Genomic DNA, 13,822 nt, shown 5'->3' with positions numbered 1-13,822 from the left:
CGGTGCAGCAAGTAGTTGGCAATGGTTAAGCACTCTTGGTTTGCATGTGCCTGCACAAACAGAACATCTGGAATGGACAATTTTATGTACAATAGATAGGTTCAAGCTATAATATAAGAGAAAAAAGTGACATCTGGTAGACTGTATTCTGTAGTCTTTGAGCTTCACACTGAGTGAAACTAATTTTACACTGTATATGCGGTTACAATCTGATATTTCTTCCTCTTGACGCGTGCTTGTTTTGCATTGCAGAATTCTTTGCAGGAAAATACAACATAGTGTGGTTTGATAGATGTGAGCGTCGCTTTCTCTCTTCCATTGACTCTCTCTGTATACTCTTCACTGGACAGTACGGCTGTGAACAAATACAGGCATGCTCACACATATCCAACTTGTTTCATTCATTCATAAAAGCCACAAACAAAGGATCTTTGAACACACGGACACACATGTGACCACACGTTCATATGATCACAAACCGGCAAAACGTCACCATCCATGTGATGGATCCCCACTTTGCATTCCGATTTATTTAAGCATTGGTTTACCTCTTTGCTCTTTCCAACATCTATGAGTCTTCTTGTGTAAAAGTGGAACAATCCTTCCTATTTCCAAATCTTCTCCGTCTTGGTGGCTTATTTTATACACTATTTATAACAAAGAGGAGTTGTGTGTGTCCTCTGTTCTTCTGGCTCTTACTGATCTGCATAGATAGCTTAAACAGGCAAAGTTGATGCTGATGACACCTTTCTCTTAGATGGCTCTTTTTATCCTCACAATTTGAGGGCAGCAAGACTTGCTGTGTTTTGGCTGTTTGCCTGATCTTTCTATCCTTTTTTTTTCTTATTCCCAACGAGCCCTCCTGAAGCTGCCCTTTAACAGCACCAACACTTCATGGTTTCATTGAAATCCTAATCCCCTGTTTTTGTGGCGTTTCACGCGATTCTCTCGATGTGTCTGAGACGTTTCCAGGGATTCACTTCAAGAGCGATATGTCATCGGCGAAGTCCCCGTGCGGGTGGAGGCAGCGGGCGAAGCGCCACTGGCACACCATGAGACACAGCGGCAGCATAAAGAGCGCGCAGATTCCCGCCATGATGTAGGCGATGGTCATGAGTGTGGACTCGTCCGTCTGGGGGATGTTATAGCCGCAGTCCTCCAGGTCGACGCCGTGGAACGGACCCTCCACGGAGGCTGTGCGGAACTCATCGTGCACTGCGAAAAAAGACAGCAGGACTGTGTCATGAATATTGCGAGAAATATGGAAACATGAAGAAAATGCTCAGTATTTTTCTAGTGATGTAAATTAATATGTCCTGTTTATGTTTCTCCCTTCATTTCCTTTTCCCTCCGTCCTCGCCTCCTCACCGTGACAGGTGCTCACTGCGAACCCGATGCGTTTCTTCTCGCGGTCGAACACCACGTAGAAGCCCTCCATGATGACGGCCCCCATCACTGTACCCGTGCTGGACTGAGACACAGCAAACTTATAGCAGTCCTCCTGGGCAGAGGCAACATCCTCCACTGGCCGCAGGTATTGCTGTTTATAGAAGAACAAAAATAATACTGAGATATTCCAAAGAGAGAATGACTTAGACACAAATATTGGAAAAAGGGATCCGCGGAATATTCTTTTGCTGTGCTCCCCAGAGCGCTCTGATGTCTCCCAGAGGAGGCCCGCCTCACACTTTATAAACCACAGCTCCATCAGTCACAGTGACACGCATGGTAACTGCCTCCGGTTACTTATGAGACCCGGGGGGAGGAAGGGGCGAGGCTGGAAGTGGTGATAAAAAGAAAAGTGCTCATTAATGTGTTTACTGCACATATGGAGCAGCACGCCGTCATGGCACATGGTATTGGCAGGTCAGTAAAAAAGACCTGCATGCTGGATAACTGCCAAAAAGTTTCAATAGAAATAAAGGTGTTATTACATATTTGCCCACCAGGGAGTGCTCACAGCTTCCCTCTGCTCAGAGTTTCACTCGGCATCAATAAACACATCATTTTTGGGTGATATATTAGGTGCTTAAATAGCTTAATTAAAAACTGTACGTTATAAAATAAACACTTTTATTTCCTTGGTGAGTTTATGGCGAAATGGTGAGTATACCCAGAGTATTGGATATTCAATGTATTGCTCGGTGAGTCAAAACAGTGCAAAACCTTCTATAAGCTATTCATCTTTGAAAAAACGTCCAGAGCACAACTTATTGTGATCAGACATCAGAAACCTCGATTGCAAACATTTACAGGTGAACTACACCAAATCTTCTGTAATGCTGGGAGAATAATTTCAGTATTTGTCCTTATCAGTTGCTCGAAAGGCCTGCAACCTTTTAAAGAGTTGATTGTGCATTCATCAATTCAATCTCAAGAAGAAAATGTAAAGCAATGATAAAGGTTTGACATTTCCCACAAAAAACAGATAAAGCCAAGTAAAATAAAGCAGCTTCTTATTAATCGGAAAGAATTCAGATTTAGGTAACTTTTTTAACTGTACGTGGGTTTGCAGCAGGAGACGTTAATCACCTGTGGGAGAATGGAGATCCTGAAAGACTGGTTACGGTTTTCACTCATCAGGTAAAGGGAGATGACTGGGAAGATGTGCCAAGGAGTCGTCCCGGCCTGCCAGCACACCAACTGCTCCCCGAGCCAGAACCCAGAGGGGAACTGCTCGGTCTGAAAAACAAGGGTCAGAAAAGCATCTGTTCATTTCCTTCCTTCCTTCAGAGACAAATGTGGGGCTGAAACTTCACTCATAGAGTGGGACACACAAGAAATAGTTCTTTCAGGGTAAGCTAATAATTATTTTGGGCCTGGAATACATGAAGTTATATTGATAATCATGCTGCTGCCAGAGGGCGTGAATTAGGTCAGTATTATGAGCTGCTCCTCTTCCAGTGCTCAAGGGTTTAATGAAACATAAATATCAAAACAAATGTTTTCTGTTTTAGATGTCGTAGATCCATGATCAGTTATTGTGTTTCAGCGCTTTTTCTTGCTTGCTTTCTTTGTCTACTCTCTAAACACGCAAAAGACGAAGTGAAAAAAAGGAGATGCTGTCAATTAAGTCTACTTTTCTTTGACAATCTCAGAGCAGGCAAAACCTTGGGAACCCCCACCACAGTCGGTGACCCCTCATAGGGTCCCGATCCCCAGGCTGAGATCCAACATGATAAAAGATCACTGTGTGTAAAAAAATGTCAGATAATATCTTTAAAACAGAAGGTGGCTGAATAATCAGAAGTACTCTGATTACTGACCGAAGAAGCAGCCTCGATGGCCTTGACTGCAGCCTGGAAAACCTTCCTGGGTAGCCGGAGGTTGGTGGTTCCACTGTCCACAATACTCTTATCGTAGTTGTACTGCACAAGGACGAAATACTGTCAAGTTACAAACATCCAGAACAATTTTTCACTTTCAACTTTTCAGGGAATAGTCTTACCTCTTTGCAGTCCATGTTGAGGTCTTGTCCGTTTACTTCAATGCGGACGATGATGACCTCGTAATACCACTCCCTGCGGATGGGCGTGTACCAGAGCTCCCCAACATACAGCGAATGGTCCACACCACCGATGATCTGAAGTCAGAGGGGAACTATTAGAATCACTGTTGGTTCCAAACATGGATGACTCACGTGCATGCATGTGTCACCATGCTGCCGCCAACTGTCGCGCTGCCGAGGGAGTAATTCTGGGTGAAGCCGGCACCGCAGAGCTGAAGGGAGAAGAGGTCGGGGACGGCAGTCTGTCGAACCAAGGAGTCGAAGAAAGGCTCCAGAGTTTCGTCGGGCTGTCGACAAACAGAGAAATGATTAATAAAGTGAAATGTCAAAAAAAAAAATTCTCCTAAAGCAGTTGTATTATGCATGAATACATGCAAGATTTTCAATCAAATTCTGAAAACCCCTTCAAATTTTTTGTACCCTGGCAATATCAGCGTAGGCAAGTCCCAGGATTCCCTCCCAGTTGGATCCATTGATGAAGAAGCGGTCTGACTGGGTGATGGCGGCGATGTTGGCGCGCAGTGTGGCGTTGGGACCGTGTGGGACGGAGACCAGGTCGGTACCCAGTTCTCCCTCCCAGCGACCCTGAGTATAAGGAACGTAAACACTTCTGCCCAGGTCGCGATATGAACTGGAGCTGTGAGAAACACAGAGCAGGAGAGTTTGACTTGCTAGCCTCTGACATGCTTCGTCTTTAGCAGTTTGTTTGTACTCACAGCGAACGATGGTAGTATCTGCGCAGGAACGGGTGTGCGGCTGCCCCCACAGCGAAGTTACTGCTTCCTGTGTCCACCAGGATATTCAGCTAATGAGTGCAGAGACACAGGCAGAGAGAGAGAGACAAGGAGATTTATGCTGCCTGCACAAATCAATAGGTTTGTGAGAACGCTGCTTGGGTCAGGCTGATTGCATTTGCTCTCTGAGGAGCTACTTTAATCCGTTTCTCTTCTTCTTGGGAGAGGCTTGACCATTTGTAAAACTATTTTTTGTTTATTGCTGACTGTTGCTATCTTCATCTATAGAGCAGTTTTTGTAGAGCTGAGTGTGCAGTTTTTCTAGGAGGACTTTCTTTTAAGTTCTGTCTTCATTGGAATAGAACTAGCACCACGTTTGCAAAAAAAATAAAAAATAAAAATAAAAATAAACACTATCTGAAAGCCAAAACAACGGAATCTCTGCTGCTTATCACACTGTACAAATTCCTTCCCCCAAATTACTCTGTGGAGCTAATGAGCCCAAACTTCCATCCATCTTCTATACAGATCAGTGATGGGAGTAACTGCATTAAAATAAACTGTTACTATTTTCATGAACAAGTAATCTAATAATTTTTCTTTTTACAGTGTGGCAACTCTGTTACAGTTACTGACAATAATATGATCTTTGGTTTTGTGACTATAATTCACCACATTCAGCTTGGTTTTTCGGCCTACAGACTCCTGCGGAGCATCAAGTTTGTGTACAGAAAGAAGGAACCATATGGTTGCAAAGTGCATCATGTGAAGTGACAGAAATACAGCGATAGTGAGTCCTGATTGTTCAAAGGCAGTTTTAAATGGAAGTACCGACATCTATTGTGTTTTACTATTCTTTTACAAATGTAGAAATGCTATTTACATTCGAAATAAAATTTGATTGGTGTCTCATAAAATCACACAGCAACAAATGAATAATTTTGATTGATGCAGTGTTTCCAGTATGTATTCTATTTAATTAAATATATCTTCAGTTTTATAATAAATAATTGAACATACATTTTAAAGTTCCATTAAAAGGGGATTCAAATTCTTTGACATGTTTACTTTTTTCAAGTAGCAAGTTTGTTACTTTGCCTAGTAGCTACTTTTAAAATATTTGAAATCAGTTACTTTTTTGAAGAAGCAACTAATAACTATAAATAATTACTTTTTAAAAGAAACTTGCCCAACACCCCTGTAGTGCCCACCCCCATACTTTAAAAGTAAGATTTTTTCCTTGTAAAAGGGAGTTTTTCCTTTCAGCAGTCACTTATGCTTGCTCATGTAAAACTGTTTGATTTTGATCTGTAAAAGTGTCTAGAAATGACTACCACCCTCCTCACAGTTGCTTAGTCCAAGTGAAAGCAATACTGACGCCCTCAGGCCGTGACAGAGGGGTCATTCAACTAGTTGTAAGAGGATGTATCATCACAAAAGATATTAAAATGTTTTATTAAGGTTGAAAAGTCATCAAGTGTCGCTTTAAAACTGGATGTAAATGTGATTGATCAAGCCTGGCACATGACCTCATCCCGTGAACAGAGCAGGCCATGTGACAGGATGATGTTACTAAACTTTAATCCATAAAATACAATCTCCTCAGTCAAATGACATCATCTAATTTGTAGAGCTGCTCATTTGCATATTCAAGTCAAACTGAGCGTCATCGTCAAGACCAGTGATCGGAGTAACGGCATTAAAATAAACAGTTTTACAATTTCAGTACTGAGTAATCTATCTAATTGCTTTTCCGGATACTGACAATATTATGAGGAGCGGTTACTATAATTCACAGCTTTTGGCTTGGTTTTTCATCCAACAGAGTCCAGCTGAGCTGTTGGAGCTTTTTAAGACGTGTATGTACAGTGAGATTTGCACTGAGTTACATGTTACGAAGATGTAACTAAAGTCATTTCATTAAAACTTCAACTTTATGTGGGTTTTCAGTGAAAACCCACATAAAGTTGAAGTTTTAATGAAAGTGAAAACTTTTCACGATTTGGCAATCATCATTTGTTATATCATATCATCTATGCAATTTTTAATTTGATCCCTTAAGCTCATTTTTGTTGAGAGATCACCTGAATGCTTTTGTTGCTTTCCAGTTTCCTTCTGCTTTTCAATTTCTAACTCAAAATTATATCAGCTCCTCAAAAAGATGGGTCTCAAAACAGCATGGATTCCTCTTGAAAACCTGATTTTGCAGGTTCTCAATATTGATGTAGCTTCAAGCTCAAACTCAGGTTCCTAGAATCTGCCCTGAGTTTACAGTCGGAGAACTGAACCCTATGAGTTAGATGGAAACGCAGCCTGCAGCTTCAGGACCTTGGTTTTATGTCTGGATGATTTACCTTCAATGTTATTTATGATAGATTGTTGGTTTGTCATCGTATTTCTTTCTTTTCTCCTTTTTATTTTTTGTTTGTAAATCTTTTTTATTCTCTGCTGCATGAAAGTGTTGTGGATTCACCTAAAGCTCACAGTGACAGTTTGTCTTTGCTCTGAACTGTTTACACACGACTTGACTTTTATCTTTTTACACATATATGATCCAGCTTTTTCACATTTTGGCAGTAAAAAAGCCAAAGCACCATGTTCCTCTTGAGTCCAGTGAGCAGTTTTCTTTATCTCATCCTGATTTTTTTCATCACTCAGACCTTCTCTGTATCCATTACTCTCTCCTTGGATTGTCCTGCATTATTTCCTCTCAACCTCAGTGTCCTTCTCCGTCCCCTCATTGTCTCCACTCTCATCCTCACTGCCAGCTTCTCAGGTTGCCCATTCTACTCCCCTTTCTCTCCAACCGCCTCCTCTCCTGTCTGCATCTCTTTGTGAGTATCATATTTTGCACAATCAGTCTAAACTGGCAGCAAATGTGTGAATGGGACAGAGTGGCAGATGCCAATGAACTCAGAAATGCACCACGCTCACTGTGCATTCACTGCATGTCACAGACGCCATTCAGAAATTTCATTTCAATGGATGAATGTGAAGACAGAGCTGGACGGGTGAAGAAGACAGACAGTGTAGCACAGACGTAACGGATAAACAGAGCCACAGCAAGCTGTTCAATAATGGATCAGCTCTTTAAATATCCACACAAGTGTTGCTGTCTCAGGGGCCGGGCCTGAAAGCCGAGAATAAATCCTGACATTGTCCAACTTTTTTTTTTTTTTTTTCACACACTAACTGAAACACACACACAGTATGTCAATATCAATGAATTATAGAAAAAAAATCTACAACTGTTATGAGGCATCATGCTGTTCACTGGGGATGGAACGATTCATCACAAGACAGTTAAAAATCGATAAAAACGTGTGACCAATTAAAAAGGTGGAATGAGACGATTCATCGCGTACAAACAGCAGAGGCTGGAATCTAGATTTGCCTGTTGTTTTGGAGAATACACGCTTGCCTTCCTTGATAACCGTCCCATATGTGCCCTATGTCATTTGTAGAGCGGCAAGGCGAAGCGTAGACAACTGCAAAGTTATAACTCCTTTCCTCAAGTGGCAGAAGGAAAATATAAATCTGTACCCACTCCTTGTCCCTCCAGCAAAAGCCTTCCTGTCCATAGCAGCCACCTCCGTCCCCAGTGAAAGGACTTTTTATCATTCATTATGGAAGCTCAGAGGTCTCAGTTGTTAATTCAAGAGGTTTCATGGGTTATTTTATGTGAGTTTTGTTTTAAAATTCACCTTTTTTATAGATAGTGTAAGTGGTTCTTTGACAAATAAATATGCCTTAGTCCATGCCTTACACTGAGTTAGTGTACCTCAGGAATAATATTAGTTTAATTTGACACAGCATCAAAAAGAAGTCAAGGAAAGACAGCATTGAATTTATAGAAATAAAAGGATTTCAACCACAATTTCTCTGTAAAATTATTTTAATAAAATCATGAAACCATTGTATCGTGCTCATAGTAACGTGAATCACCTCCAATTGTGAGCTCAGAGAATCACCACATCCCTACTGTTCACGCGCTGCATTCCTTTCTTGGAAAGAAATTTGCTGACTACTCAGAATAGATGTTTCTATCTAACACGCAAACCTGAGTCATTAGGTTCAGCACACACGCACGCACACGTGCACACACACACACACACACACACACACACACACAAACGAAGACTGCATCCTGACACACTGAGACCCCCCCGTCTCTCCCTGCGCTCTCTATCTTCCTGTCCTCCCTGGCTGAGTGCCTGCCTGTTCCAGTCATTAAATTTGCCCTTCTTCTTCACAGCAGACGTGCAGAAAGCCCCTAACTGTTACCAGAACAGAACGCAACACAGCCAAAAAAAACTGTAAAGGGCTCGAGGTCATTTCTGCATGAATACGAGGGGTTTTACAGACCATTCTGTTCCTGTTTGCTAATCTAAACTCACAGAGTTTAGATTAGCCTTAAATCAACCATCCTGGGAGAGATCTGGGAGAAATGAATGGGTTGCAGACTTTTGCAGAAGACACACAAAAAATACCATTTTCGGAACCTTTAGTTTTAACAAACAGATTTCAAAACGGATATCAAAAGCATACATAAGCAGATAAATCAATACAAACTGGGGTTACAGATATGGAGAAAATCCCAGCAAACACACCCTGAACAAGTCGGTAGTCAATGACTTGATTACCAAATGAAGCAATCCCACAAGTAAAAGATATTGACACTTAATTCCAAATCATACTCACAAATAGGGAAATACTAAATTACATGGATAAAACATCAAACTACACTGTGAAAAACCTTTTTCTGTAGCTTATATGTAAAAGTAGAGTGCCTATGTGGAACAAAATAGGAGTTACGTTCAGGGATAGAAGGAAGTTGACCTGCACAACTGTGTCACTGCTGATCTCAGGGAAACTAACTTTTAGCGCTGATATAACTTGAATGTGTATTACTAAAAAATTGGACTATGGATTTTGAGTATTTTGAAGATAAAGAGCACACTCTTCACCCTTGAAATATCTCTACAGGAATATAGGAAGAAATTCATTTGACGGGAACAATCAATTGGAGAGTCATCCTTTAAAGCTCGTGTCTGGAGTTTTGAAAGAGAGAGGTTTTTTTAATCTGATGTCTCGAGGTTCCGCCCTCCCTCTGCTTTCCTGAGCTACCAAGCCACGCCCCTTTAACTGTGCTCGCGCATTACCTGTGGGGTAAAAATGAGTGCCTCCGAGTCCTATAGCATCCTACATGTTTAGCCGTTTACGGTGGATGTTTAGCAGACAATGGATATATCTGGGGTAAGCGTAAAGTCTCTCTGGCTGCTCGCACACGTTGATTGACAGCATGACAAAGCGGAAGCTCCAAATCTATTGGCTGAAGCTGACCGGCGCTTTTTCGTATAACATGGGGGTCTATGAGATGAAGGCGGAGCTCATAAAGTTTTATATTGCTTTATGCTAATATTATATTTTAGTATCGAACCAGAATAACACATTTAAGCTCTGTTAAAAAATGATACATACGTTGGAAACGAACGGAAACTCCGGACACGAGCTTTAAAGCCTACCTACCAGGAAGGATCCCTGTGATTGGAAAATCCTATACAGATGTTTGAAGATCACAGACTTGTTAAAAACCTGCACATGAACTTATGCAGTTTAATCATAAGTCTTTGTGATGGTCACATGCCCAGATCAATATATATATAGCTATATGAATCACAATGAATCCAGCGATTCAAGTATTTCTGGTGACAGGTACAATATGTGCTACTTCAGCTATAATCATATAGAAAAAGGTTCTTCTGCAGCTTTATTGATATTCTTTTCATCCTTGGGCCCACCTCAGGTAAATTGGATGTTTCCTATAGCTGCATTTGTATTGATTAAAAGAAGGTCAGGAGTCATGAGGCTGGTTATGGTCAGGCTGCCATGAACAATAGATGGATTTGTGGAAACGATCAAAGGTCATGTAACACCCCGTAGCCCATATGTAAATTACACACAGTCATTTGAGCAAATCTGTGCCATCGAGAAGAAAATGTATTGTAACCAGAATGACAGCAAGCCGGTAGTGCAGATCCCTAACTGCTGGTGGTCCACAGTCTGTCACTTTAAACCCACCCAGCTCCACGAAACTGTTGTTCATTATCATGAAATGACTGCAAATTTATTCAGCGGTATCTCTGTGTATTTTTCTTCATGTTGTCTGGTATGTACCATTTTGCATTATGAGTATATCATTACTAATGAGTTGCTAACAATATTTGAGTTCAAACAGTTCATGCACTAACCACTACACCATCATCACTCTCCAACTCTGTCACTGTTGGTCAAGATTAGGGGTGCAGCGATTAACCGGTTTTTCTATTAACCGCGGTGTTAAACGTCACGGTTATATAACCGCAGATGTTGCCGAAGGTGTTGCCAAAGGTCTGCGGTTATATCCGCAGACCTTCGGCAACACCGCTTATTTCTGCCCACTCCAGTTTAGACTCCCGTGTGGTACAAAATGCAACCAAAACGGTCACTTTGCCTCTCTCGCTTTGTTTCCGCACGGCCTACTTAGCGGGTGGACCGCAACAGCACACAGATGTATGAGAACAGACCAGAGACAAGGAGACTAGGAGATACAGGGAGAAATAGAGAAACAGTGTTTGCAAGACGCATTCAAATAGACGGGAACCATTGTTCGTGTCACAGACATAGGAGCTGCAGCCCACGAATCTTGGGAGAAACGAGCTCAGCTAACGAGCTCTATGCTCTGAGCTCTATGCTAACGTAGCCACCATGGCTAGTGGAATTGAGCTAATGGCAGACGTCGCTGAGCAGGCAGATGAAACTCAACCCGACAAAAATGACCGCAATTTTACCGCATAAAATGGCATAAAACCCTGCATATTTATTTGCATAATCAAGAATTTTTGCTCGCGTTTTTCTGGAGGGTCTAATAATAATAACAACCGTAAAACGGTAAAACCATGTTGTTTTTTTCTCAGACTATAACCATACACCAAAATCTGAAACCGTTGCACCCCAAGTCAAGATCACATTCAATTGCCCATCTAGTGTCACTAAGGGTAGCATTATCGCTGCAATAGTAACACAATAGATGAGACTGAATAACAATATTATTGTTGGTATAACAAGTCACATTATATAGAAGAATATAAACTCAGAGGTATATGTGTCACACTAATGCACATGAAGCAACACACATAAGCGTCCCTTGTATTTTGTTTGTGTTGGTTTATCAATCCAAAATTTCTTTTGCTCACTGAAATTTCATGCACAACCACTTTAAAGGCATAGCTACAAAAATAAATGTGGTGTAACAAAAGGTTACAAAAACACCATTAAAATATAATCTCACATTGCATGCATCTCTAACTTGGATTTCTGTACTTGATGTCACAGGGCTTCATTGTAAATGTCACTATTTTCTTTAGTGTCAACAAAAAACTGAGCAACAAGGGGACTGCAGTTGATATAGAGCCTAAGGCCCGAGATCTTGGGTTTGATAAAATGAATGGATACCCTGTCACTTCCAGTAGGAGTCGAACAGCATTAATGTTACACAGTGTAGTACACAAGTAGGTCTGCTAATGTGCAACACTTGATTTGAAACCAGGCAAAAGTTTCAACCTTCAACCATTTGAAAAAAACAATAAATAAAAACATCTGGCTCACCACTTTGGAGGCTGACAGCACTAGAAATCCGAATTGCTGCACCATCCAAGTCAATGGATGAAACAGCCAAACTCAAAAGTCAAAGTAAACTTGTTCTCAAAATGAATTCTGTCATTCATCCTGATTACATTTAACATCCAAGAAACAGTTGGTGTCCTGAGGGGGATGTTGTTAGAGAGTTCAATTATCTGATCAGGATGGTTTTAATTAGATGTTTGGTGCAATCTTTATTTTTTTTTAAACCACAGAGCCATCTCACGCTCTCCAGGGTTCAACATTTCTTCTTGCTCTCCTAAACCCCTTTTTCTTTCCCTTCACTCAGTGCCATCTTATCCATCTTCCCTTCCAGCAGGCTCATCTCCTTCAGTGTCTCCCTCTGTGTGCCAGCCTGTACACTGCAGCTGCACCCAGCTGGCAGTCCTCACTCTGCAGAATTAATGGTTCCATTATCTGGCTGTATCATTCAGTCCTTTCTCTCACTTTCACTCCACACTCACACACACACACTCACACGCACACACACACACACACACACACACACACACACACACACACACACACACACACACACACACACACAAACACAGGCCATCTGTCATTGCAGGGCCATCCACAGTACTACTCAGACAGACAATATAAAGTACGGTTCTGTCAGGTTCAGGTGTGTTATTAAATGCCTTGGGACTGCATGTGCAATGTGACATGTGTTGGGGGGCATGGCATTAATGCTCATGATCAAGATGCCGTTTAAAGATTAGAGGACACTATCATGAACAGCTATTTAGAGATGGTGAACAGTCACTACTGTTTTAATGTATTGCTTTGTAAAGCACTGGGTATTGCTTTGTGTATAAATGGTGCTACAGCCTTTTAACTTAATTTGATCAAATAAAATCACGACCATCTCATTCACCCTAAAAAGTCTGGCTACTGAACAACTATTGATACCTCCTGTATTTTCCTGTGTTTCAGGTCATATGCGCTGATGACAGAGAGACAAGAAGACGTGATCATCATGAGAATAAAACCTTTACCTTCTGCGGAGGAGAGCCCACGGCCATCTCCACGTAGTATCCCTGTCCGGACTTCCCACGCAGGTTATCGATCATGTCCACGAAGCTGACCCGGCCCGCGGCCGCTCCTCTCCGCCGCCGCACGGGGTGGCGGTCCGGGGAAGAAGCGGCGGAGGGCGGCTGGCCGGGGGCGCCTTGCCGCAGTGGCATGCGGATGGCTGGAGCCGGGCCCGGGGAACCGGGGGCGGATTGACCGCTGCTGAGCAAGCCTAAAGCCGTCCATATGAAAAACCCCGTGGTCAGCCAGCGGAGCTGCAGGCTCGACGCCTCCATGCTGAATGACAATAACCGTTATCGTTTGGTGTGTTTGCTTTGCCGTTTCCTTCACTTTGACAGCCAGACCGCAGCGGCGCGGGAGAGGACATCAGGTGGCGAGGATGCTAAAATGATTACTGAACCCATGACGGCTGAAGACGGACAGAACGAAACGAGGTCACTTTTTGAATTCTTGGTGTAAATCGCAACGCGCTGTTACGCTACAATATATGACAAAAGTACTGAATACAAAAGTACAGCTTACAGCAGAAACCAAGTGGCTCTCAATAACGCCAGGAAACCCTCGGTGTCACGGATAATTTGATACGACGAGTGAAATTACAGGCTCCCCCCGCGCGCTTCGTGCATCGACAAGCCGCAGGCCCGCGTCGATTTCTCCGCGCATCTCCGCGTCAAATCACCGCAAATGGCATCAAGAAGCAACGCGGGGCCGACACGCCATCGTTATCCGCATCCTTCCCCCTCTTCCCGACCCGTTCACTCTGTTCTCCGCCTTCCAGCCTTTCACCTCCTCCTCCTCCTCCATCTACCCCGCCGCATCCTCCCGAGCAGCGCGCGAGCAAGCGGAGCGCATCCCGTAGTCA

At 42.5% G+C, this 13,822-nt stretch overlaps 1 protein-coding gene across 1 annotated transcript; it reads right to left on the bottom strand.

The window, feature by feature from the left end:
• Positions 1–333: 333 nt before the first annotated feature.
• Positions 334–13,780, bottom strand: bace1 (beta-secretase 1). The gene is made up of 9 exons (XM_030108587.1): positions 12,924–13,780; positions 4,225–4,313; positions 3,929–4,145; positions 3,658–3,795; positions 3,449–3,583; positions 3,267–3,368; positions 2,533–2,682; positions 1,369–1,540; positions 334–1,215 (listed from the first exon to the last, which is right to left on the bottom strand). The coding sequence occupies exons 1-9, from the start codon at positions 13,233–13,235 to the stop codon at positions 977–979; spliced, it is 1,554 nt and encodes a 517-aa protein (XP_029964447.1). The 5' UTR covers positions 13,236–13,780; the 3' UTR covers positions 334–976.
• Positions 13,781–13,822: the final 42 nt, after the last annotated feature.

This window comes from Salarias fasciatus, chromosome 14, assembly GCF_902148845.1.
Source record: "Salarias fasciatus chromosome 14, fSalaFa1.1, whole genome shotgun sequence".
Lineage (NCBI taxonomy): Eukaryota > Metazoa > Chordata > Actinopteri > Blenniiformes > Blenniidae > Salarias > Salarias fasciatus.
The sequence above is the reverse complement of the archived record's forward strand: the minus strand, read 5'-3'. Positions and strand labels throughout refer to the sequence as shown.